Genomic DNA, 23,675 nt, shown 5'->3' with positions numbered 1-23,675 from the left:
CTGAAAGAAGTCCCTTCTGCCCTTCTAACTTACATGTACTTACCCTTGACCTACACAAGATTTTATTATCTCACCACTTACTTATACATCTTTTTTGCGGGGACCAGAACCACATGAATTTTTTTATATAAAGGATAATTTGGAGTTGTTGGGAGGTTTTTTCTCCTATTTAAAGAAACTGCAATTACTTAACAAATGCTTACTGATGACCAGATTATCAAAAGCTACAGACTGTTTATCTAAGTATGATTGTATACTACACTCAATGGCACTTAAAGACTCAGATGCTTGGGGTCAGGAAGAACCCTGGAAAACTCTTACTGTCCTATAAGAGCTGCACATGTGACAATCATAGAAACAATTTAACTATCATATTCTAAAGAGTAAGAAGAACTAATTCCTTACCATCTCCACAGTGGAGCCCGTATTCCTGCCTTTCCAAACAGGTGTTTTTTGTAAAGAGCTGTACTTTTCATTCCATGTGTTAGATAAGCTTCCCTCTGTAATAAGTAATTATTACTAGTAAGATTTCAGTTTAGTTCAAAGGATTTTATACAATGAATATTGCCTTTTTATTAATAGCAATATATCTAAAATATTTACCAATATGGAAAAAATACACTGACCACAGTAATTTCAGTTTATTACAAATGAAAAATCTCTCCTGTATTTTTTTTTTTTGCCAAACTCTATATATATAATTTGACAAGGCACTGCATCGTGAAAGTATTAAATTCTCACATTAAAATATGTGTAGTTTCTTTCTTTGTGTTTTTAGTAATTCCTTTATACTAATTTGCGAAGAAGCTTAAGTACAATCTGAAACAGTGCAGTGAAAAAATGGGAAAAAGCTTCTAACCTTGATTTTAGAGTATATTTCTAAATGTTTCCTGCTTCAGTAAGTGAAACCATAGATATACAAAAATAAAATGTGTGGGTGTTTCTGTTTTCCTGGATCCAAAGAAATGTCTTCAGAGTTGTATGCAACCAGAAAAAATCCAATCAAGTAATTGATTAGACATATTATGAAAATACAGAATGGTAGTTTAGTTTTTATGAAAAGGATATGTTTATATAGAGAAAGACCTAGAAAGCTAGGATGAATACACCCAGGAGAGTTATTTTAATTTCTTCTAGCTGCTTATCAGCATTTCCTAATGTTTTTTCTGTAAGAAATATATCACTTGTATATGTCTTTTTTAAAAAAAGAAATAGTTTTTATATTGGAAGGAAAAGAATAATGGAATACTTTTTCAGATGTTATGTTTTAAATACAAAAGAAAAAAGGTGGGCCAGGATTGATCCTGCTAGGCAAATAAATTAGGGAAGTTCTGGAAGGTAAGTGTCTTCAAGCCAGGACTTGATTTGATAAATCAATCCAAAGCACAATACAATAGCTTTCAAAACTAAAAGTACTAGTGAACTTATGAGCATGGCTTGGTTCCAGATTTACTTACTTAGTAGAATCCTGCTCAAGCAAAAATTAAAAACAAACTACAGTAAGAGGGTTGGTCTAAGTTACTTGCAGAAAGAAAGAGCAAGAGCAAGGAACATGTATAACCCTGTTCTCAGGAAAAGAAAAGTACTGCCATTCTTTTACTTCAAGAGACTTGCATTATTATTAGAAAGCAGACTTCCTAAAAATATAAGCTCCCTTTTTTTTTTTTTTAAAGTAGGCTCCACACCCAGCATGAAGCCCAATGCAGGGCTCGAACTCAGGTCCCTGAGGTTAAGACCTGAGCTGAGGTCAAGAGCCAGGAGCTTAACTGACTGAGCCACAAAGGTGCCCTGCTAAAAATATAAACTCTTCAGCAAAAATGCAGCTGAGCAGAGCTACTCAATAAATGCTTTCACTCTAGTAAGACATCTGCAATGTCTAGTTGAAAAGTTCCTGGGGTTTGGGGCACCTGGCTGGCTCATGGGGAGCATGTGACTCTTGACCTCAGGGTGATGAGTTCAAGCCCCATATTCAGTGTGGAGATTACTTAAAAATCTTGAAAAAAAAAAGTTCTTGGGGTATCTGACTGACTCAGTTGGTGGAGCGTGCAACTCTTGATCTCCAGGTGGTGAGTTCAAGCCCCATACCCCATACCAGGCATAGAGCTTCTTAAAAAAATTTAAAAAAGAAAAAAGTCTTTAATCAATAGTTCTCAGGGAAAAAAATTCTTAATAATTTCCAACAACCAAGGACCAATTCTCCTAAAACAGCCCATGAATTTAAAATTATCACCAGTGAAAACCAATACTTAAAAGCTATACTGAATCCTAATTTAGACAGAAAAGACTGTACCCAAATCAATTTAATGAATTAAGTTTCTAGCTTATGCCATACCTACAGAATCGTGCTATGATCTTACCTTTTAAACTGACAAGGGCTTTTGCTGAAGAGCCTGCAATGAAAACAAATCAATATTATTTCATAATCAATGTGAAAGAAAAAGAACTTGGCTACAGGGTGACCTGTCTAGTTTCAGTGGTGCTGAAGCTGGAGTAACAGTGGTATGCAATCAGAGGTAACCAGAGAGCCATTCAAGCTACTGGCCAGAAGTCCCATTAGGTGAGGAAGAGCTAGAGAGAGAGATCTGGGAGTCTTGTTCAAGTGAGACCAGAGGCCTCTCCAAGAGAAGGCAGAGGGAGAGTAGGCACAGAGAGATTTTGGATCCCCATCCAGTATTCGAGTGCTGAAGAATAAGAGACAGGGACTGACGTTTACTGAACCAAAGTCCAGAAGCAGTAATACAGCAGAGAGAAGAGAAAATAAAAATCATCCATGGGCGCTATAGGTATGAGGTAACAGGTGCCTGGGAAAGTCTAGATGCAGGTGTGTGCAACCCTTCAAGACCCAAGCTGCAAAAGGGAGTTCAGAAGAGCCAGAGGGACTAGCATACTGATGGAGGGGTTCATTGCTTGAAACCAGCCTTAATGTATATTAGAAAAACCAGGAAGCTCCTCAAGCATGCAGAATCTGTATTATTAATAAAGGTCCTCAGGGGTTCTCTTGCAGGTAACCCTCAGGCCCACTCTAAAGACACACTGGGCTACAGGCTCTGGTGTGAATAAAGGATGGGATCTATGGGTAAGGAGAAGCAGAAGAAACCAGAGGGAAATACATTTTTATGAGACAAGGAGAGCAATAAACTGAAAATCTCAGAATTGGATACGTATATTGCAAAGAAGTCCAAGTCAATCAAAAAAAAAAAAAAAGGATGGTCTCTCTCACTTATATGTGGCATCTTAAAAAACAAACCCAAAACCTGAATTCCTAGATACAGAGAACAGACTGGTGGTTGCCAGAGGTGGGGTTTGGGGGCATGGGCAAAACGGTAAAAACAGTCAAAAGGTACAAACTTCCGGTTACAAGATGAATAAATCCCAGAGATGTACCACACAGCCCAGCAACCACAGTTAACAATGCTGTATTGTATACATGAAAGGTGCTAAGAAGATAGATCTTAAAAGTGCTCACCATAAGAAAAAAATTGTAACCATGTGTGGTGATGGGTGTTAACTAACCCAGGTGAGGCAATCATTTCACATACATCAAATCATTATGTTGTACACCTAAAACGAATACAATGTTAAATGTCAATTATAGCTCAACAACAACAAAAATTAACAGAAAAATCCTTCCTATGCTCTGAAATAGAAATTATTCACAGAATTGTAGATGAGTGAAATCTCCCTTAACTTAAAAAAAAAAAAACAAAACTGTTTGGAACACTTTTGCTTTTATTATAATCAAATCATTACATATCATTCATTATTTTTAAATTTGTTTTATTTTAGAACCAGCTAGTTCTCATCTCATTACTATGATATCCATTAAATTTTGCCAGAATATAATCTAAGATCAGGCAGTGGTTAGTATTATTTGAAAGGTTGGTCATTTACCGGCACTGAGAAAAGACAAATTTTTAAATGGCAAGTTCACAATGTGTAAAATAACTCTAAGGAGCCAATCCATTATGGCACTTCATAAAAACACAAAAATAAATAAATAAAGGATGATTCCAAGGAATAAAGTAAGAAAGAAGAATATGAACTAGGTAAAACATCAAAGAAGACAGATTAATTCTCCTTGGTGTTTAACAGAAGCAGCCACAATTTACAACTCTTATAAGCAGACAACAGGCTTAGAAGAAGCAACGAGAATGTACTGCGGTGCTGGCTATGAAATATTTTTATGCCACTCCAATCCTGGAACTTCAGTTGACTTCTCCTCTGCAGGGCAGGATGAGAGGCTTCTGGAACAGACATGCCATAACACCAAAGTCACCTCGCTCTCACTCTAGTCTCTTGCACAGATGTGGAGACCAGGTAACAAGACACCTGACCAGCCTCCAAACAGCACACTGGTTTAATGACCAGAGGAAGTAGAACTGTGGGGCGACATGGTGGAGACAGGCCATAAAGTCTAGCTAAAAAGCTTCACACAGAACAACACACCTGGGAAGCAGCTAGTGGACAGGGCACATATCCATGTAGCTACCAAGAGAAAGATCATTCATTTTAAACAAAAAAAAAGATTTATTTGACAGAGAGAGAAATCACAAGCAGGCAGAGAGAGTGGGGGAAGCAGGCTCCCCGATGAGCAGAGAGCCCAGTGTGGGGCTCGAACCCAGGACCCTGAGACCATGACTTGAGCCAAAGGCACAGGCTTAACCCACTGAGCCACCCAGGTGCCCCGAAATATCATTCATCTTAGAAAGAGTGGTAGCATCCAGTCAATATGGGGAGTGCCAACCATACCCCCGCTCCCAGTCCCTGCTATAGGCACGGGAGATACAACAGCATGAAAAAGAGCCAAAGTCCCATGCACATAGAATTAAATTCTAGGGAAGGGAGACAAACACACACATCGAGTGATGGTGAGTGCTGCGGAGAGTGGGGAGTAAAGCAGGATAACAGGAAGGTGAGCTGGGAGAAGGAAGACAATTTTGCTAAGAGGTGCTCATGAGTAGGTTCTCTGAAAGGTGATGTCTGAGCAAAGATCTGAACGAAGGGGTATGAACCTCAAGGATATCCATTCCTTCTCCGTGAAGGCAAGACTCTGTCCTGGGGCTTCTGACCTACCACTTTTAACCATTTTTCCGAGAGGTGGTATGGCATAGCAGTCAAGAGCACACATGGAGGCTAGCTGTGTTTCAATCTGGGTTCAGCCACTTTTTGCTGGGTTACTTAAGCAATTTACTTCAAGTCTCTGTGCTGCTGATTCTTCGTTTGTAAAATGAGGATTATGCAAGTTACAATATGTAAAAGTTCTTGGATAACAATGCACATAGCACATGGCTAATTTTTAGATCGTGCTTATTGCTACCATTACTTTGATCACTCAACAACAACAATGAAGTCCCCACTGAATGCCTGCTACCACACTATTCTAGGGGCTGGGATTACCTGAAGGTTGAGAGACAAAGTCTCTGCTCTCTGATAGTTTACACTCCAGTGGGAAGAGACACACAATAAAGGAGTACATGAAATGATAATGATGCGTGGCCACTGTCATAAAGGAAACAAATGAGGGGATCTCTGAGTGGGGGTGGGTTACTTTACAAAGGGGAGTGAGGGAAGGGTTCTCTGAGGAAGTCACATTTAAAAAGGACTAGTTTTGGGGCACCTGCGTGGCTCGGTGGGTTAAGCCTCTGCCTTCAGCTTGGGTCATGATCTCAGGGTCCTGGGATCGAGCCCCGCATCGGGCTCTCTGCTTAGTGGGAAGCCTGCTTCTTCCTCTCTCTCTGCCTGCCTCTCTGTCTACTAGTGATCTCTGTCTGTTGAGTAAGTAAATAAAACCTTAAAAATAAATAAATAAATAGATAGATAGATAGATAGGTAGATAGGACTAGTTTTGAGGCACCCAGGTGGTTCAGTCGTTAAGCGTCTGCCTTCGGCTTGGGTCATGATCCCCGGGTCCTGGGATCAAGTCCCATATCAGGCTCCCTGTGCAACAGGAAACCTACTTCTCCCTCCACCACTCCCCCGGCTTGTGTTCCCTCTCTTGCTGCCTCTCTCTCTCTGTCAAATAAATAAATAAAATCTTTTAAAAATAAATAAAATAAATAAATGAATAAAAAGGACTAGTGTTAAGGGAGCAGGAGGTCCAAGCAACAAGTCTGGGCAGAAGAAATAACAAGTTAAAAAAAAAAAAGAAAAGCCCTGAAATAGAATGGTTAGAACATTCAAGGAACAGGGGGAAAGGGTACTGTGTTTAGGGAGTAGCTAGCAAATGAAGAGGGCCATGAAAAAAGGTCAAAGTGAGCCAGGTGTTATGCATGGAACCAGAAATGCAAGCATGAAGCAAAACAGAAAGGTACCTTTTTCAGGAGGCTTCTAGCCAATCACGTGAACAAATGTAAAGCTGCAACTGTGACAGGTGCCTCCAAGGAGTTCCACGGTAGTAGGAAAAGATTTAATAAGAAGATGTAATCTTTGTCACAGACAGAAAATAACTTTCTAAAGAAGCTTAAAATGGGATCGGAAGGATAAGTAGCTGTCAACAGCAAGCGAGGGGAAGGAAGAGGATTCCAGATAATGAGAGCAGCATGTGCAAAGGCCTTGCAAAAAAAAAAAAGAAGCCAGCCTGGGGAGTATAGGGAAAGAAAAAGGCCAAATTTAGCCCAAAGGGACAGGATGAGAGGAAGAGTGCTACAAACTGAAGCTGGAGAGGTGGAGTGTGGCCAGAGTCCAAAGGCTCTTGTGGCTACGAAAGTGTTCCAAGCAGCAGGATGACATGTACACATTCTGGAAGGATGCTCCGGCCATGTGTAGGTTGCGGGGTGGGGGCAGGCCGTGGGTGGTGACTGATGCACAGGAGTGTCACCTGAGCTGGGGCAGGAGATGCTGAGAAGTACGCAGATTCTGACATGGAGAAGGTAAAAGTTACAAGACAAAGTAATGGCTTCAGTATGGGACCTAGAAGAGAGAGGAGGACCCAAGCTATTTAGGTTTCAGTGAACGCACAGTGGAGCTGTTCATTAAGACAGGAACCCCTGGATTGTGACATAGGTCTTGAACCCGTGAAGTGTGAAAGGCTGCTAAGGCATCTGAGAGGTGAAACAGGCAAGGGATACTGAGTCCGGGAGCTCAAAGGAAAGGCCTGGGCAGAAGAGAGCCTCCGATACCTCACACACACAATCCCCCTGATAAGAGTACTTAGTCAACTGATATGAGCACTCAGTGTGCAAATGTGTATCACAAGCTATGCACAGCATCTGGTTCTCAGCAAGTACTCAGATGGTAGTTTTTATTATTGATAATGTTATACTGGCTATTGGCTAATTTATGAGCTAGCCCCTTTGACTAAAACTGGCAGAAGAACACAGCTATTTCCAGTATCAAACTGAAATCACTTTCCTTTTCCAAGACTCTGCTCCAGGTTCATTAGAAATGCCTCTTATCCTACTTTTGATTCAGTATAAATCAAGTATCTAAACATACCTAATATGTATGTAGGTCCGTGTGACCAATGAAGCAAGGTAATTCCTGCTTTCAACACGTTATGGCCAACTGCACAAGACCTACACCACACAAACACAGGTATACGCCCATATACATCCCAATGGACCAGAGATGTCACAAAGTAATATAAATGTCAGTTATACAGTTTGAGAGTACAGCTGGAATTTGAACCCTACTGTGAGTCCCAAGTCTCTACAAAGAACCACAGTAAGTCCTCAGTAAATGTTTAACAATGACAAGAGAATGTTCCAAATGACAGTTAAAAGAAGGCCACTTAAAACACCTGTCATCTCAACAGAATGACCACAGTAATCAAAATAACAGGTTTAGTGGGTGTGACTTCTAAGCCGTGAGAAAATATCTATACTAAAGAGAACACAGATTTTAGATGACAAGCACGTTGTTTAGTAGGCCCACCCTTATTTGGGGGCATCTGAAATCACAATTGTGTTCTCCAAACCAGAAAAAACAAAACTCATGGATGGCCTATGGAGGTGCCCTGTCCAATGCAGTACTAGCCACATATAACCTCGTAAATTTCAACTAATGAAAATAAAATAAAATTTAAAATTCTGTTCCTCCGTCACTCTAGCCACATCTGGAAGAGTTCCGCAACCCCAGGTGCTTCGAGGCTACCCTCCTGGACATTACACAATTGAGTATGTCCCTCGAACAGAAAATTCTACTGCAACTTCACTCTGGTCTAGAACAAATTTGTTTATTTTTTAAGGATTTTATTTATTTTATTTGACAGACAGAGTTTACAAGTAGGCAGAGAGGCAGGCACAGAGAGGAGGAAGCAGGCTCCCTGCTGAGCAGAGAGCCTGATGCCAGGCTCCACCCCAGGACCCTGGAATCAAGATCTGAGCCGAAAGCAGAGACTTTTTAACCCACTGAGCCACCCAGGCGCCCCTGGTCTAGAACAAATTTAAAACACAAACTCTTTTCACCAGTTTGGTAACTTGAACTTTTCACTTTGTAACACATTAAGGATACATGACCCCACAGAAAAAACAGATTGGCTGTATGTATCTCTCATTTTAAGGGTGTCTATCTGCCTCCAGCTTCCACAGTTGGGATTTAGCCATGACTGAGATTTCTGTTCTGTTACACTAAGACTCTCCAAGACGATAGGCACCCATAAACCTAATAGTGAGTGTGGATCAGGACCCTTCTGTAACTAACTCAAATACCTGCCTTCTTCCATACCTCATACAACACTGCAAATTACAGAATTCCGCCCTGCCATGCGTAAACTACGGAATTGGTGCTTGCACTTACTAAACACGGGTGAGTGTGCAGGTCAGAGGCGGCGGGATGAGTAAACACCGTCAAGGCAGGCTATCGCTGGGGTGGGTGTCAGGAAGGGCACCGTGTGACCATGCTGAGATGCTCTCAGCCATGCAGAAAGGTACCCCTGTGATTCTGAAGGCACCAACACACACCAGGAAGTCTACGGGCTGGGGGCTACCTGCACACTGGGGCGCCCAGCCTGGATCTCCCTGGAAAGGTCCACAGCCACCTGTGGTCCCAGGAGAAGGGGCCGGCCCTTTGACACGGAAACACTTCCAGGGGTGGACACACCGGAGGGGGGTGGGGGGAGAACAGCGGGGATCCCGAGTGCCTGCAAAGACAGGAGCCACGACAGGACGCGACCCCGGGCCCCCGCAGCCCCTCCCTAGCCCCCGCCCCGCGCGGCCCCGGCCGGGCGGGTTACATAACCCTGCCGGGCGTCCCTCCGCGCCGGGCAAGCGGGGCAGGCGGCGCGGACGGCCCCCGCGGTCCCGGGGCCGCTCCTCCCCCACCCGGCCGGGGGCCCGAGTCGGGCCGGGACAGCGGCCCCCGCGTCCGCCAGGCGCGCGCCGGGCCCCCAGGCTTTCGGTTTCCGGCCCCGGCGCTCACACCACCCCAGAAACCAGCACACAGACACCATAACAAAGGCGGCGACGCGGCGGCAACCCCGGGGTGGGAGCACCGGGGGAGCGCGGCGGGGCTGGCAGCCGGCCCGCTCGCCCAGCGGAGGGCACAGCCGCCCGTCCCGGCCGGCGCAGCCCGGGGGCGGGCGGTCGGCAGGAGGCGGGGGGCGCTTTGAGGTGCTACTCACTCTCGTCAGGCAACTGGTCGAGCTCCGCCATCTTGAACGAGCCGCGCCGCTTTTTCAAAGGCTGCCCGCCGCGGTGCATTGTGGGGCGGAGACTGTCTTTGCGAGGGAGGTTCGAATGCGGAGCTCGCTGCCCGCGGCGCCGCGCCGCTGCCGCCGCGGCGGGCTGAGGCGGCTGGGCTCCGCCCGCGACCGCCGGGGATGGGGTGCAGCCCGGAGGGTCTGGGGCCGCGCCCCCCGCCCTGGCCCCCGCCCTCCCCCACGCGCCCGGGCCGGCCGCGGGCCGGAGGGAGGCGGAGGAGGCCGCGCTGCCAGGCCCCGCGCCGGAGCGCGCGGGGAGAGCCCGAGGCCCGCCCGGCAGTCCGGGGCTCGCCGCCGCGCTGCGGCTGCGGCGGGGAGGGGATGAGGGGGTGGAGAGGACGCGGGGGCGCGGCGGGCGGAGGCGCGGCGGGCGGGCGGCACCTGTGGGCCAGCCGGCGCTTTTCCGGCGCGCCCGGCCCTCCCCGCCGTGGGGAGCCTGCGGGAGGGCCCCGGCTGGGTCACCGCCTTGGGCCAGTCGGCCGGCCGCCGGGCAGCCGCTGTGCTTGCTGCAGGACCTCGCGGCGGGCGGGGAGGGCACTGCCGGCCCGGCGCCCGGAGTCAGCGGCGGGGCGGCGGGTCCCCTGCCCCAGTCAGCCCGGGAGCACCGATGCCAGCTCGTCCCGCTGCGGGAGAGATGGCACCGTCCGTGATAAAGCCACCGTAGCTTGTCAACAGTTTGTGTAACAGTTGCTAGTGAGCCCTGAGCCTTCCCCGCCGGGAATTCAGGGGGTCGCGGAGAGAGTGAGGCCAGGACAAGGCTACACAGGTGAATTCCGGGGACTAGAAGCGCGGTTGAGGCCAGGCTCACCGCTGGGGCTTGCCCAGCCCACTAGAGCCATGGAGCAACCGGGCTCTGTTTTGTACTGTTACTCAGAACCGGGTTCTGAGTAAGAGGGCAGCCAGCTTGCATCTGTGCCCTAACGAAAATGTGGGCCGTGGATTGCGGTGCCCCGAGAGGACGGTCCTGGAGACACGTATGGTTGGTTGCTGGCGGAGAAGTTCCTTGGGATGGGCAGACGAAAGAGGGGAGACACGTCTGCACCTGCCCAGGCCTCCTTAAAAAAAAAAAAAAAAGAATCCATTTTAGAGAGAGCGCACCAGCGGGAGGGGCAGAGGGAGAGAATCTCAAGCCGACTCTGCACTGAGTGAAAAGGCCGATGTAGAGCTGGTTGCGGGACTCGATCTCGAGAGATCACCACCTGAGCCCCACACAGGAGAGAGTCGGGTTTCGCTTAACTTACTGGGCCACCCAAGGCACCTCGCAGGGTTGTTTCTTAAATCTCTGCGCTTCACATTCTCACATACAAAGTACGAAGAATCACAGCGGATTTTGAGGATTCTATAAATTGGTAAATGGACAGGCCTCATACTAGTTTTGCGCACACGATTTGGCTCAAACGTCCGCTGTTTGCTTCCACCACTTTGCAATGGGGTGGGGGGTGAGGTCTCACTGTTGCCGACCGCTGCCAGCTTCTGCCTGGGAAACTGAGGCCACTTCTGAGGTAGGAAGGGGAGCGGTGTGGTGAAAAGTTCAATTTTACAAAGTAACCCCTACTTCACTAATTTAACCCCTCCCGTGCCGTCTAGATACATTCTGATCTACCTTCCAAGAGGCCAAAAACAATTCATTCCCTGTTGTCAGCAGGTGAGAGTAAGTCCTACCAATTTTGAGAGAAGTTCCAGAAAAGGTCCACTCAGAATGGAAGAATAGAGGGCTGAGATACGTCAAGTGTGGCAAAGTAGCCCATGGTCAAGGTATCATTAGACCAAAGCAAACCAGCTTGTGTCCTAATGCAGATTTCACACAGAACAGCAGGTCTGCTGTTTAAGTAATTTTAGGCTCTTTTTCTGATAATCTGTATTTTATTTTTTGTTGCTTTTTAAACTTAATTTTTAAAAAAATTCCAGTATAGTTAGCACAGTGTAGTATTAGGCGTACAACTGAGTGATTCAACACTTCCGTCCATCACCTGGTGCTCATCACAGACAGGTGCACTCTTTAATGCCCATCATCTGTTTCCCCCATCCCCTACCCACCTCCTCTGTGGTGACTGTCAGTGTGTTCTCTGGAGTTCAGAATGTTTCTTTTTCTTTTCTTTTTTTTTTTTTTTTAAGATTTTATTTATTTATTTGACAGAGAGAGAGATCACAAGTAGGCAGAGAGGCAGGCAGAGAGAGGGGGAAGCAGGCTCCCTGTTGAGTAGAGAGCCCGACTCGGGGCTCAATCCCGGGACCCTGAGATCATGACCTGAGCTGAAGGCAGAGGCTTAACTCACTGAGCCACCCAGGCACCCCTCAGCATCTGTTTTTTTTTTTTTTTTTTTTTTTTTTTAAAGATTATTTATTTATTTATTTGACAGAGATCACAAGTAGGCAGAGAGGCAGGCAGAGAGAGAGGAGGAAGCAGGCTCCCCGCCGAGCAGAGAGCCCGATGCGGGGCTCGATCCCAGGACCCTGGGACCATGACCCGAGCCGAAGGCAGAGGCTTTAACCCACTGAGCCACCCAGGCGCCCCAGCATCTGTTTCTTGATTTGTCTTTTTTTCTCCTTTGTTTGTTTTGTTTCTTTTTCTTTCTTTTTTAAGATTTTATTTATTTATTTGACAGAGACACAGCAAGAGAGGAAACACAAGCAGGGGAAGTCGGAGAGGGAGAAGCAGGCTTCCCACCGAGCAGGGAGCTGGATGGGGGGGGGGGGGTCTATCCCAGGACCCTGGGATCATGACCTGAGTCGAAGGCAGACACTTAACCGACTAAACCACCCAGGCTCCTCTTGTTTGTTTCTTAAAGTCCACATAGGAGTGAAAGCATATAGTATTTGTCTTTCTCTGACCGACCTATTTCACTTAGCATAATATGCCCTAGGTCCATCTGTGTTGTTGCAAATGGCAAGATTTCATTCTTTTTTATGGCTGAATAATAATACGCCATATATATATGTGTGTGTGTGTGTATAAATCACACATGGGAATGGATATATTGTATGGGCTGCTTCCATACTTTGGCTATTGTAGATGCTGCTGTAAACCTTGGGGGTGTATGTGTCCCTTTGAATTAGTGCTCTTGTATTCTTTGGGTAAATACCCAGGAGTGTGATTAGTGAGTGGTAGGCTAGTTCTATTTTAATTTTTTTTTTTTTCTATTTTAACTTTTTGAGGAACCTCCGTACTCTCTTCCACAGTGGCTGCACCAGCTTGCATTCCCACCAGCCATGCACAGCAGTTCCCCTTTCTCATCCTGGCCAACACCTGTTGTTTCTTGTCTTGTTGATTTTAGCCATTCTGACAGGCATGAGGTGATCGATCGCTCATTGTGGTTTTGATTTGTGTTTCCCTGATGATGAGTAATGCTGAGCATCTTTTCATGTGTCTGTTAGCCATCTGGATGTCTTCTTTGGAGAAATGTCTGTTCGTGTCTTCTGCCCATTTTAATAGGATTACTTTGGGGTGTCGCGTTGTGTGAGTTCTTTATATATTTTGGATACTAACCCTTTATTCTCTATTATTTGCAAATATCTTCTCCCATTCAGTAGCTTGTCTTTTAGTTTTGTTGATCATTTCCTTTCTCTGCAGAAGCTTTTTATTTTGATGAAGCCCCAGTAGTTTATTTTGCTTTTATTTTCCTTGCCTTTGGAGACCTATCTAGAAGAACATTGCTATGGCTGATGTCAGAGACATTACTCCCTGTGTTCTCTTCTAGCAGTTTTATGGTTTCAGGTCTCACAATTAGGCCTTGAATCCATTTTGAGTCTTTTTTTGTGTATGGTGTAGGAAAGTGGTCTAGACTCATTTTTCCACATGTAGCTGCCCAGTTTTCCCAGCACCATTTACTGAAGAGATTGTCTTTTCCCCATCGGATATTCTTTCCTGCTTTGTCGAAGATTAGTTGACCATAGAGTTGTGGGTCCATCCCTGGATTTTCTGTTCTGTTGCACTGATCTCTGTATCTGTTTTTGTGCCAATACCATACTGTCTAGATCACTATAGCTCTGTGATAAAACATGAAGTCCAGAATTGTGATGCCTCCAGCTTTGCTTTTCCAAGATTGCTTCACTCTGTGGGGTCTTTTGTGGTTCCACACAAATTTTGGGATTGTTTGTCCTAGTTCTGTGAAAAATGCTGTTGGTATTTTGATAAGGATTGCAGTAAATGTGTAGATTGCTTTGGGTAGTAGAGACATTTTCCACAGTATTTGTTCTTTTAGTCCATGAGCATGGAGTATCTTTTTTTGTGTCCTCTTCAGTGTCTTTCATCAGTGTTCTATAGTTTTCAGAGTACAGGGCTTTCACCTCTTTGGTTAGGTTTACTCCTAGGTACCTTATTATTTTTGCTGCAATTTTAAATGGGATTGTTTTCTTCCTTTCTCTTTCTGCTGCTTTTTTATTAGTGTCCAGAAATGCAACAGATTTTTGCATATTGATTTTATATCCTGTGATTTTACTGAATTTATCAACTGAAGCAGTTTTGGGGTAGAGTCTTTCAAGTTTTCTATTAGATTGTTGATAATCTGCATTTTTTTTTAATTTTTAAAGATTTTATTTATTTGACAGAGAGAGAGAGATCACGAGTAGGCAAAGAGGGGAAAACAGGCTCCTGCTGAGCAGAGAGCCTGATGGGGGTGCTCGGTCCCAGGACCCTAAGATCATGACCTGGGCCAAAGGCAGAGGCTTAACCCACAGCACCACCCAGGTGCCCTGACAATCTGCATTTTAAACTAAAACCCTAAATGAGTCTACTCACATGTGGTCTGAAGCCTGAAGCTGTTTCCCAGCCCCATAGCTACCATGTATTAACTGTGAGACTGCAAGCAAGCCATGAAACTATCTTCATTGAGCTTCTTTATTGGATATTTATGAGAGAGAGTTTAAGTCATTGGTTACTCGATTCTCCCAACAACCTGAAAACTTGTTCAAGGACAACATCGACCAGGTGAGGGAATCAGGAACCTGAGCCCCTCTCCCTGCCTCATTTCTGCCTCTGTGGTGTGACAGTAACACATCCATCACCAGGCCCTTAAATTGTGTATTCCAATTTAAAATAACATATAAGAGGGCACCTGGATGACTCAGTTGATTAAGCATCTGACTCTTGTTTCCACTCAGGTCATAATCTGGGTTGTGAGAGCGAGCCCTGGGTTGGGCTCCATGCTGAGCATGGAGCCTGCTTGAGATGTGCTCTCTCTCTTCCTCCATGCCTCCCTCCCACTCTCCTATTCCCTTTCTTTCAAAAAAAAAGGGGGGGGGGAGGGAAATCCTCAAATATGCTGCAACGTGGATGAACTTTGAAGACATTCTGCTGAATAAATAATCCAGTCATAAACAGACAAATGCTGTACAGATTTCACTTACATGAGGTACATAGAGTAGTCACATTGATAGGGAGAGAAAATAGAACAGGTTCCCAGGGGTCGTTAGTGTGTGGTGGGTGCTGAGTTTCTGTTTGGAATGATGAAAGGGTTCTGGAGATGGATGGCAGTCGTGGCCGCGGGGCAATGTGAATGTACATAATGCCACCAAACCCCACTCTTAAAACTGGTTAAAAGAGGGACACCTGCTGGCTCAGTCAGTGGAACGTGCAACTCATTGTCTCGGGAGTTGTAAGTTCAAGCCCCATGTTCAGTGTTGAGATGACTAAAATTTTTTTTAAATGGCTAAAATGGTAAATCGTATATTATATATACTTTACCACAGTAAAAAAAATGCCATGTTGCACCAACAGTACACACAGTATGATTCCATTTACACATATATATGTGTAAACTAGAATTTGGAATACACAATTTAAGGGCCTGGTGATGGATGTGTTACTGTCACACCACAGTTGACACTACCCAACAGTAGCTATCCCTGGGTTGTGTCAGTTTTAGTTTCTTTATATCTGCATTTATCACTTCTCTACAGTAAAATTTTTATATATTTTAAAGATTTATTTATTTTTTAAAAGATTTTATTTATTTATTTGACACACAGAGGGAGAAATCACAAGTAGGCAGAGAGGCGGGCAGAGAGAGTGGGAAAGCAGGCTCCCCTCAGAGCAGAGAGCCCGATGCAGGGCTCCATCCCATGACCCTGAGATCATGACTTGAGCCAAAGGCAGAGGCTTAACCCACCAGACTCCCCAAGATTTATTTATTTTAGAGAGCACAGAGGAGAGGGGTGGATGGGGAATGAGGAAGAGAGGATCTTGAGCAGACTCCCCACTGAGCGTGGAGCCCAAAGCAGGGCTCGATTCCACACGCCTGAGATCACAACCTGAGCCGAAACCAAGAGTCGGATGCCCAACCCACTGCACCACCCAGGCACCGCTAAAATTTTTATTTTATAATAAAAGCAGCTATTTTTTAAAAAACTGTGTCCAGGGCGCCTGGGTGGCTCAGTGGGTTGGGCCGCTGCCTTTGGCTCGGGTCATGATCTCGGGGTCCTGGGATCGAGTCCCACATCGGGCTGTCTGCTCCGCGGAGAGCCTGCTTCCTCCTCTCTCTCTCTCTCTCTGCCTGCCTCTCAGTCTGCTTGTGATCTCTCTCTGTCAAATAAATAAATAAAATCTTAAAAAAAAAAATAAAAAATAGGGGCACCTGGGTGGCTCAGTGGGTTAAAGCCTCTGCCTTCCGCTCAGGTCATGATCCCAGGGTCCTGGAATGGAGCCCCGCATCGGGCTGTCTGCTCCGCGGAGAGCCTGCTTCCTCCTCTCTCTCTCTCTCGGCCTGCCTCTCTGCCTACTTGTGATCTCTGTCTGTCAAATAAATAAAATCTTTAATAAATAAATAAATAAATAAATAATAAAAAACTGTGTCCATATAACAATATTCTTCAGAAAGGAAGTACTAATACTTATTACAACATAGATGAACCTTAAAATCATGCTGAGTGAAAGAAGCCAGTCACAAGAGACCACATATTATATAACTCCTTTTATAGGAAATGTCCAGAATAAGCAAGTAGAGACAGAAAGTAGATCATGGATTGGCTGGGGGCTGGGGCGGGTGTGTGGGATTGCTAAGGGGTATAAGGTTTCTTTTGGGAGTGATGAAAATGTTCTAAAATTGACTGACTGTAGTGATGTTTGCACAGCTCTACTAAAAACCATTGAATAGAAAATTTCAAATAGGTGACACGTGTGGTATATGAATTATATCTCAGTAAAGCTGTTAGAAGACCGTATTTTCAGACTCTTGGGGTTTTGTCTCAATTGGAAAACTTTGCTGTTGTCTTTTGAGATTTGATTTATTTATTTGATAGAAAGCACAAACGGGGATGGCAGGCAGAGGGAGAGGGGGAAGTTGGCTCCCTGCTGCCGAGCAGGGAGCCCAAGGCAGAACTTGATCCCAGGACCCTGGGATTATGACATGAGCCGAAGGCAGACGCCTAACAGACTGAGCCACCCAGGTGCTCCCATTGAAAACCTTTGGGAGTCACTTTTTACAGAATGCTTTTCTAAGCCACTTAATGAAAATGCAAAGCCAAAGACCTCTGCTGGGCAATTTTCAATGATAACAGCAAACCAAAGACCAAAGAAAAGACAAAACAACATCCAAATGTTTTCCTTCCCACTCTGTCTTTTCGCCAAGCATGCTACTATTTACTGTTTTGCAAACTATACTGGAAAGAGAAGCCACCTCTCCCGCTGAAACCAAGTGACCACAGGAAGACGCAAATTGAATTCTTGGCAGGTCCTGTTTCTTTAGAATGACCCCTTGGAGGGTCATCAAATACCTGTTTCTCCTGAGACTGAGGTCAGGTATCCTTTGGTTCAAACAAAATGAAACAAAGCAGAAGGCATCATTAAACCAATTTCAGGGGGCTCCAGTAAGACATAAACCCTGGGCTCACATCCCAGCACGTGAAACCAGCTCCCTGCCCCCTTCCTGTCTTCTCCTTTCCCTGGGTTGTACCCGGAAAGAACTAAACATTGCCTGTTGTATTTCTGATACAACTGAGGCACGAGTTCTAAAGACTACGCTCCGCAGAATTCACTGGTGTCCTGCAGTTGACTTAGGGAGGCCTCTGTTCTTCGGTCTGTGGAACGAACGGAGCCAGAACTGAGGAAGAACAACACTTCCTTGAAGAATAGTAGCAACCTCTTTCACCAGATACCTTGTGTAATGAACTGTGAAAAAGTTATGATAGGTTATCCTATGAGAGGGAAAGTAGAAAGACCTATCCCCCCCCACCACATGAACAGTCACAGTTCAGAATTTCCCACCTAAACACCGATGAGGGGAGCCCAGGAGACGAGTCTACCCAAGGAGGAGCTCCTCTGTCAGCAGAGCCTTCCAGATGGAAGGAGTGGACGGCTCCATAGAGTGACTTTGAGATTCTCACCCAGAAAAACTGCCCCTTCGGGACCCGTATGCATCCACAGGATGTAAGGAAACACTTGATCAGTGAAGAAACCAAACAAGACAACTCGAGTAGATACTTGGTTTCTGGTGAGCTTACCTTTTCCAGGATGCCCAACCGGCCTCTCCAGCGGAACAGCCGGATTCCTGACCACAAGCAGGAAGCTGGAATGGCCATTCTCTTGGTTAAAGGGAGCCACGGGTCAGTTCAGATGCCCGATGAGGGGAGGGCACGCTGGAGGGCCTGGTTCCCTGGAGGCCATCGGTGACTACCACAGTGCCTTGGACAAGTAAGTGACTTTACCTCTCCAGGCCTCATTCCCTTGTGTTAAATGATAGTTACATCGTAACCTACTTGATCAGATTGTAATGCATGTGGAGAGAAATAGCCAGTCCAGAACAAAGCTGGCCGAATGGTCTTAAAATGATCTCCTTAGTCTTTTTGTTAGTTTTTTGTTTGTTTGTTTTTGTTTTTTAAAGATTTTTTATTTATTTATTTGTTAGTTTGTTTAAATATTTTTTTAAATATTTTTTATTTATTTGACAGAGAGAGACACAGCGAGAGAGGGAACACAAGCAGGGGAAATGGAAGAGGGAGAAGCAGGCCTCCCCGCCGAGCAGGGAGCCCAACATGGGGCTTGATCCCAGGACCCTGCGATCATGATCTGAGCTGAAGGCAGACACTTAATGACTGCGCCACCCAGGTGCCCCAGTTTGTTTCAATTTTTTAAAAGATTTATTTATTGGGCGGCCTGGGGGGCTCAGTTAGTTAAGCATCTGCCTTCCGCTCAGATGTTCCCGGAATCCTGGGATCGAGCCCCGTATCGGGCTCCCTGCTCAGCAGGGAGTCAGCTTCTCCCTCTCCCTCTATCTGCTGCTCCTCTGGATCTCTCTGTCTCTCAAATAAATAACATCTCTTTTTTAAAAAATAAATAATAAAGATTTATTTATGTATTAGCACACACAAGGGATGGGCAGAGGGGGAGAGAATCTGAAGGAGATTCCACACTGAGTGTGGAGCCCAGTGTGGGGCTTGATTTCAGGTACCTGAGATCATGACTGGAGCTGAAATCAAGGGTCAGACACTCAGTCAACTGAGCTACCCAGGTGCCCCGAAGGTGGTGAATTTTTAAAAAATGTCTTCCAAAAGAGCAGGATGCAGAATTTATACTTATAGTAGGGTTATACCCAAAACATGTTATATAGAAAACAGACCAGAAAGAAATGTACCAAAATGTTAATAGCAGCTTCCTTTGGTTATTTGGTCATTATTTTGCAATTATTGGTTATTTCTTTTTTTCTTTTTTCTGGCCCATTCACTTTTAAGCCTTAGAGGGCCTGTATGCCTGTGGTAGTGGTTATTTTGCATGTGTGTAATGATGAGTAGTTACCATTTACAGAATGACCACTACCTACTAGTCTCCAGTTAATACTACCTGCACTTTTCTCCCTTATTCTCACAAGCTGCTGAGAGAAGCACTGTGATTATCCCTCATGTTACTAACATTGCAGGTGTTTAGGGAACTTTCCAGGATCACACAGCCAATAAGCTGGTGTCCCTGCTCCAGAATGACGGTGGCAGGCCCAGTCGTCCACAGGAGGAGCACTAAGCTTCACAAAGGTCTCTCAACAAAGCTTCTACATGGTGCCCGTTCATTTGCTTAAAAATATAGAAACTGCTAACATTGAAAAGAGTGGCACAAGGATATTGTTAGTTACTCCACCTTCTTCATACAGTTCTCTGTTTGGATGGAATATGTTGCCTTTTTCAAATTAAAAATAATTGCACATCAAATTTGACTGCTTTGATAGTGCACTTGTCTCCAGATCGTGATAGGAATTACTTGGACTGTAACAACTGCCAGGGACCCACGACTGAGAACTCATGTATGACATGTCATGTATGACATGCTCATGTATGACATGAGCATCTGTGCTCTTGTGAATCCTCTGTACCTGTCAACACGAGGCTCCTCCGGTCCATGGTCCTTTCCAGAATCACTCCAGCGAGTCTGCCAATGTCCCTTCCTCTGCATCCCCAAAACACACTAGCCTTGATCCAACAATTTGCTGTCGATCATATATTGTCCCTGGTTGATTCCACCCATATTTATTTATCTAAGACATTTATTTTAGAGGGCGAGAGAGCAGGGAAGAGAGAGAGCAAGGGGAGAGTGAGAATCCCACACAGACTCCCCACCAGCTGGGAGCCAGATGGGCTTAATCTCACGACCCCGAGACCCTGACCTGAGCCCAAACCCAAGTGCTGGGTGCTAAACCCTGTGGGCGCCCCAGGAGCCTCAACTAATATTTACTATGTGCATCTTAAGTGCAGGATGGAGTGCTCTCCAGGGACTTCTTGAGAGGAGAGTCTGCCCATTGGTTGCAGGTGTTCTTGGATTCATGGTGTCCCCAGCATGAGCAAACACAGCGGGTATTAATAACCAACTCTTGGTGTGTTCCCTGCTCCTCCCCCCACCAGTCCTGGAACTTGTTCTTTCTCCTACGACCTCAGCTCTTGGGTTCTAAACCTCCCCCTGGGTCTGTGTCCAGCAGCCGGGCTGCGACTCCATCAATCACCAGTGCTTTTATGTCCTCAAGGTTATTTACTGCCTCCTCCAGCTTCCTCTTCTAAAGCATAATTTCCTCCCAAACTGTGTTTATGGATTTTTGTCTATATTTAGCTTTTGGCTTTTTTTTAAAGATTTTATTTTTTTAGGATTTTATTTATTTATTTGAGAGAGTAGGCACAAGCAGGGGGAGAGGGAGAAGCTGACTTCCCGCCGAGCAGGGAGCCCGACTCAGGCCTTGATCCTGGGACCCTGGGATCATGACCTGAGCCAAAGGCAGACCCATTGGGGCACCTCTAAAGATTTTATTTTTAAGTAATCTCTACACCCAACGTGGGGCTTGAACTTACAACCCTGAGATCGAGAGTCCTGTGCTCTACTGACTGAGCCGGGTAGGGCCCTTAGAAAGCTCTTGGCTTTCTATTCCCCTCTCCCCATCGGTTTTCCTCTTGCTCCTCACCTGCTGCTTTCCTCTGGGGGAACATACACGAACTCTGTCTCTCTGTCTCTTTCTCCTCACCCCTCTCTCTCACACAGACACACACACTCTCACAAAACTTTTCTTCCAACAAAGTAAATTTTTCCCGAAAGTCCTTTATATATTGAGAGCTCTTAACTGGCTCTGCTACACCTTCCTAAGTAACAGAATAACCTCACTCAAATGACTTTGAACAATAAAGAAATAGCGTGTCTTCAGGCTGGGGGTCATGCATTTTGGGCAAGTTACCAGGGACCTGGGTCCCTCCCCTCTCCTCAGCCTGCTTTCCTCAGCGTGGCAGCTTATCCTGGAGAAGGAGCGAGCTTTTCTCACAGTGACTGATGGTGACCTCATATACACATCCAGACATCAGAATGTCCAGGGGAGGGAGCCACCCTCTTCCACCTCACCTCAGTGAGGACCTTTTCTGAAGGACCATGGCAGACTTCCCCTTAAGCCTCATGGGCCAGGACTGGGTCACATGCTGAGTCCTAACCTGTGTGCCAGCAGAGGAATGGGATCGCCACGACTGTGGCAGTCAGTGGTACCAGGTACTGACCACCTACCTCGTGGGTGTGGAGTGGCCTGGGGAGCTTTAAAAACCCAGATGCCTGATGCCCGCCTCCTCATGGTCTGCTTCAGTTGGGTGGGGATGTACCCCGGACATAGGGATTTCAAGAATTCCTAATGTGTAGAGGGTTGGAGAAGAGGTGAATAGCAGGGGGAAAACTGGGGCCAGGGAGGTGGGGAATGACTGTTGGACTGGCAAATAAATAAATAAAATAAATAAATAAATAACCTCCCTGAAAGCAAAGTCTGTCCATTCATTCTTTCATTGATTTATTCCTCGTTCAGCAAGCATGTATTGCGTTCTCACAATGTTCAGGAGATGAGAATTAAAGGGCACTATCAGGGAATGCGGGAAACCTATAGGTCACGTAAAATAGAAGCAGTACACTCCTCTGGGCAGACCCAATCTCAAGTAGTGGTGCTTGATTAGGGAAGAGCAGGCTGGATTTCAGCCCTGGCTGGGCATCCTTGTGGAGTGTACAGACTCATTAACTGTACACGGCGGACTAAAGAATACAAAGACAAACAGAACATGGTCCCTGCCTGCTAGGATCTTCGTCTAAAAGAAACACACAGGAAAGCTTTGGAGAGTCTGTCAAGTTGATCTGAGGTGGCCAAAGTCAGCAGAGGACATCTAAAAGTTCTACCATTAGAATAAATTGTTCACAGCTTTACAGGAGACAAATGCTTTTTATTTGGCTAGTCTAAGTAGCAGAGCAAATGTATGTGCATATTCTCACAGAATGCCATCCGGCTAGCACTAACTCATGATAAAGTTACTTCAGACCTTTTTTCTTTTAGACACACACACATTTTCACAACATTGTGTTACTTTCTTTCCTCTGCAGGAGAGTCCCCTTCGCATGTGCATTTTTAGCCAAGGAGAACCGGCTGTGCTGTGCACCCCGAGCCAATGAGCCAGGGCATGGGCCTCCTACTGCGTGAGCTCTCCGCCAATGAAAGTCCTGCCTTCTCCTTGGCTGGATGGGTTCTGGAAAGAGGTTCACCGCTCTGTGCTTTCTCTTTCTGCATCTGTTTTGTTTCTGGCAAGTGGTTCTGACCCACAATGGCCGGCGTTGGAAGGAGAGGGGCTGGCCCTGGGTCAAAGTGGAAGTATCCTGTTGGATTGCAACAGAGACTGAAGGGGCCCTTGAGGTAGCCCTCTGGGAAGGGAAGATAGGGGCATAAGGACTGCTTCGGACTCGGTGAAGGAGATCAGAAATGTTGCCGCAGTCCAAGGAGCTGGCAGGAAGGAGTTGTTTACAGCACACCCGTGGCCACAGGGGATGTGGAGAGAAAGGCCCAGCAATCACAGGTTGCTGACGCTGGGAGCACAAGTGGGGACCTCCACTAAGAGGGAGCACTCCCGGAAATGAGTTGCCTGACACTCTTCTTTCTAGAAATGCTAAACAGGATATGCATGATCTTTTGCTAGCTGATCTTTTCAGACTTAGCAAGAATAAGTATGCTAGTTAACAAGAGTCTGAAGAAAGAGGAGGAGGAGGAGGGCAAGGTGGAGAAGGAGGAGGAGTAAAAGAAGGGCAGAGAAGCTAAGTTTTGACAGGGATTGAGAGCTGGTGAGGAAATCTGAAAAAGCAGGTCAGCCTCCCAGGCTGGAGCTTGGGCAGCAGATTTTGGCTCAGGACATTACAGCCAAATTTGTTACCAACCAGCTGAGTGACCTTAGGAGGTAGGAAAACCGGGACCATTCAAGCAGTCCTAGTTTGACCAGTGCTCAAGGCACGCTGTGAAAGGGGTGTTTATACAGGCTGGGAGATGGGGCAAGATCTGGGGTCCTTCAACCTTTGGGGTCAGGTGCCCCTGGAGAACCCAAAGAAAGGTAAAGACCCTTCTTTTGCTCTGAAAAACACATGTCCGTGGGTTATTTATGGCAGCACAATAAATCACCCCCAAGAACTTGTATATTCTATAGGTGCTACATGTTGTATTAATTTTCTGTAAGATATATTTTATGAATTATACACACTGTAGTTTATCTCACTGTTTCTGTGGGTCAGGGATTCGGAAGCCACTTAGCTGGGTGCTGCTGGCCCATAATTCTGGGTGATTCAAGGAAAAGGAAG

General features: G+C 45.8%; 1 protein-coding gene and 1 long non-coding RNA gene across 3 annotated transcripts in view; one reads left to right on the top strand and one right to left on the bottom strand.

The window, feature by feature from the left end:
- The window catches only part of LIN9 (lin-9 DREAM MuvB core complex component), a 71,238-nt gene extending 61,320 nt beyond the window's left edge, over positions 1-9,918 (bottom strand). The window contains exons 1-4 of one of the 2 annotated variants that reach the window (XM_082704424.1): positions 9,560-9,778; positions 3,467-3,561; positions 2,358-2,390; positions 406-500 (exon numbers count right to left, since the gene is read on the bottom strand). In XM_082704424.1, coding sequence (XP_082560550.1) covers positions 406-500; positions 2,358-2,390; positions 3,467-3,530 — 192 coding nt within the window. In that variant the 5' untranslated portion in view covers positions 3,531-3,561; positions 9,560-9,778. Of the gene's footprint in view, positions 1-405; positions 501-2,357; positions 2,391-3,466; positions 3,562-9,559 lie in introns of both variants that reach the window. The other variant, XM_082704423.1, reaches the window with a different exon arrangement.
- Positions 1-23,675, top strand: part of LOC309850489 — a 97,960-nt gene that overhangs the window by 58,516 nt on the left and 15,769 nt on the right. The gene's annotated exons all lie outside the window — the stretch shown is intronic.

The sequence above is a fragment of the Mustela nivalis genome, assembly GCF_964662115.1.
Source record: "Mustela nivalis genome assembly, chromosome: 16".
In the NCBI taxonomy this organism is placed as follows: Eukaryota; Metazoa; Chordata; class Mammalia; order Carnivora; family Mustelidae; genus Mustela; species Mustela nivalis.
Note: the sequence above shows the minus strand (reverse complement) of the source record. Positions and strands in the feature narration are given on the sequence as shown.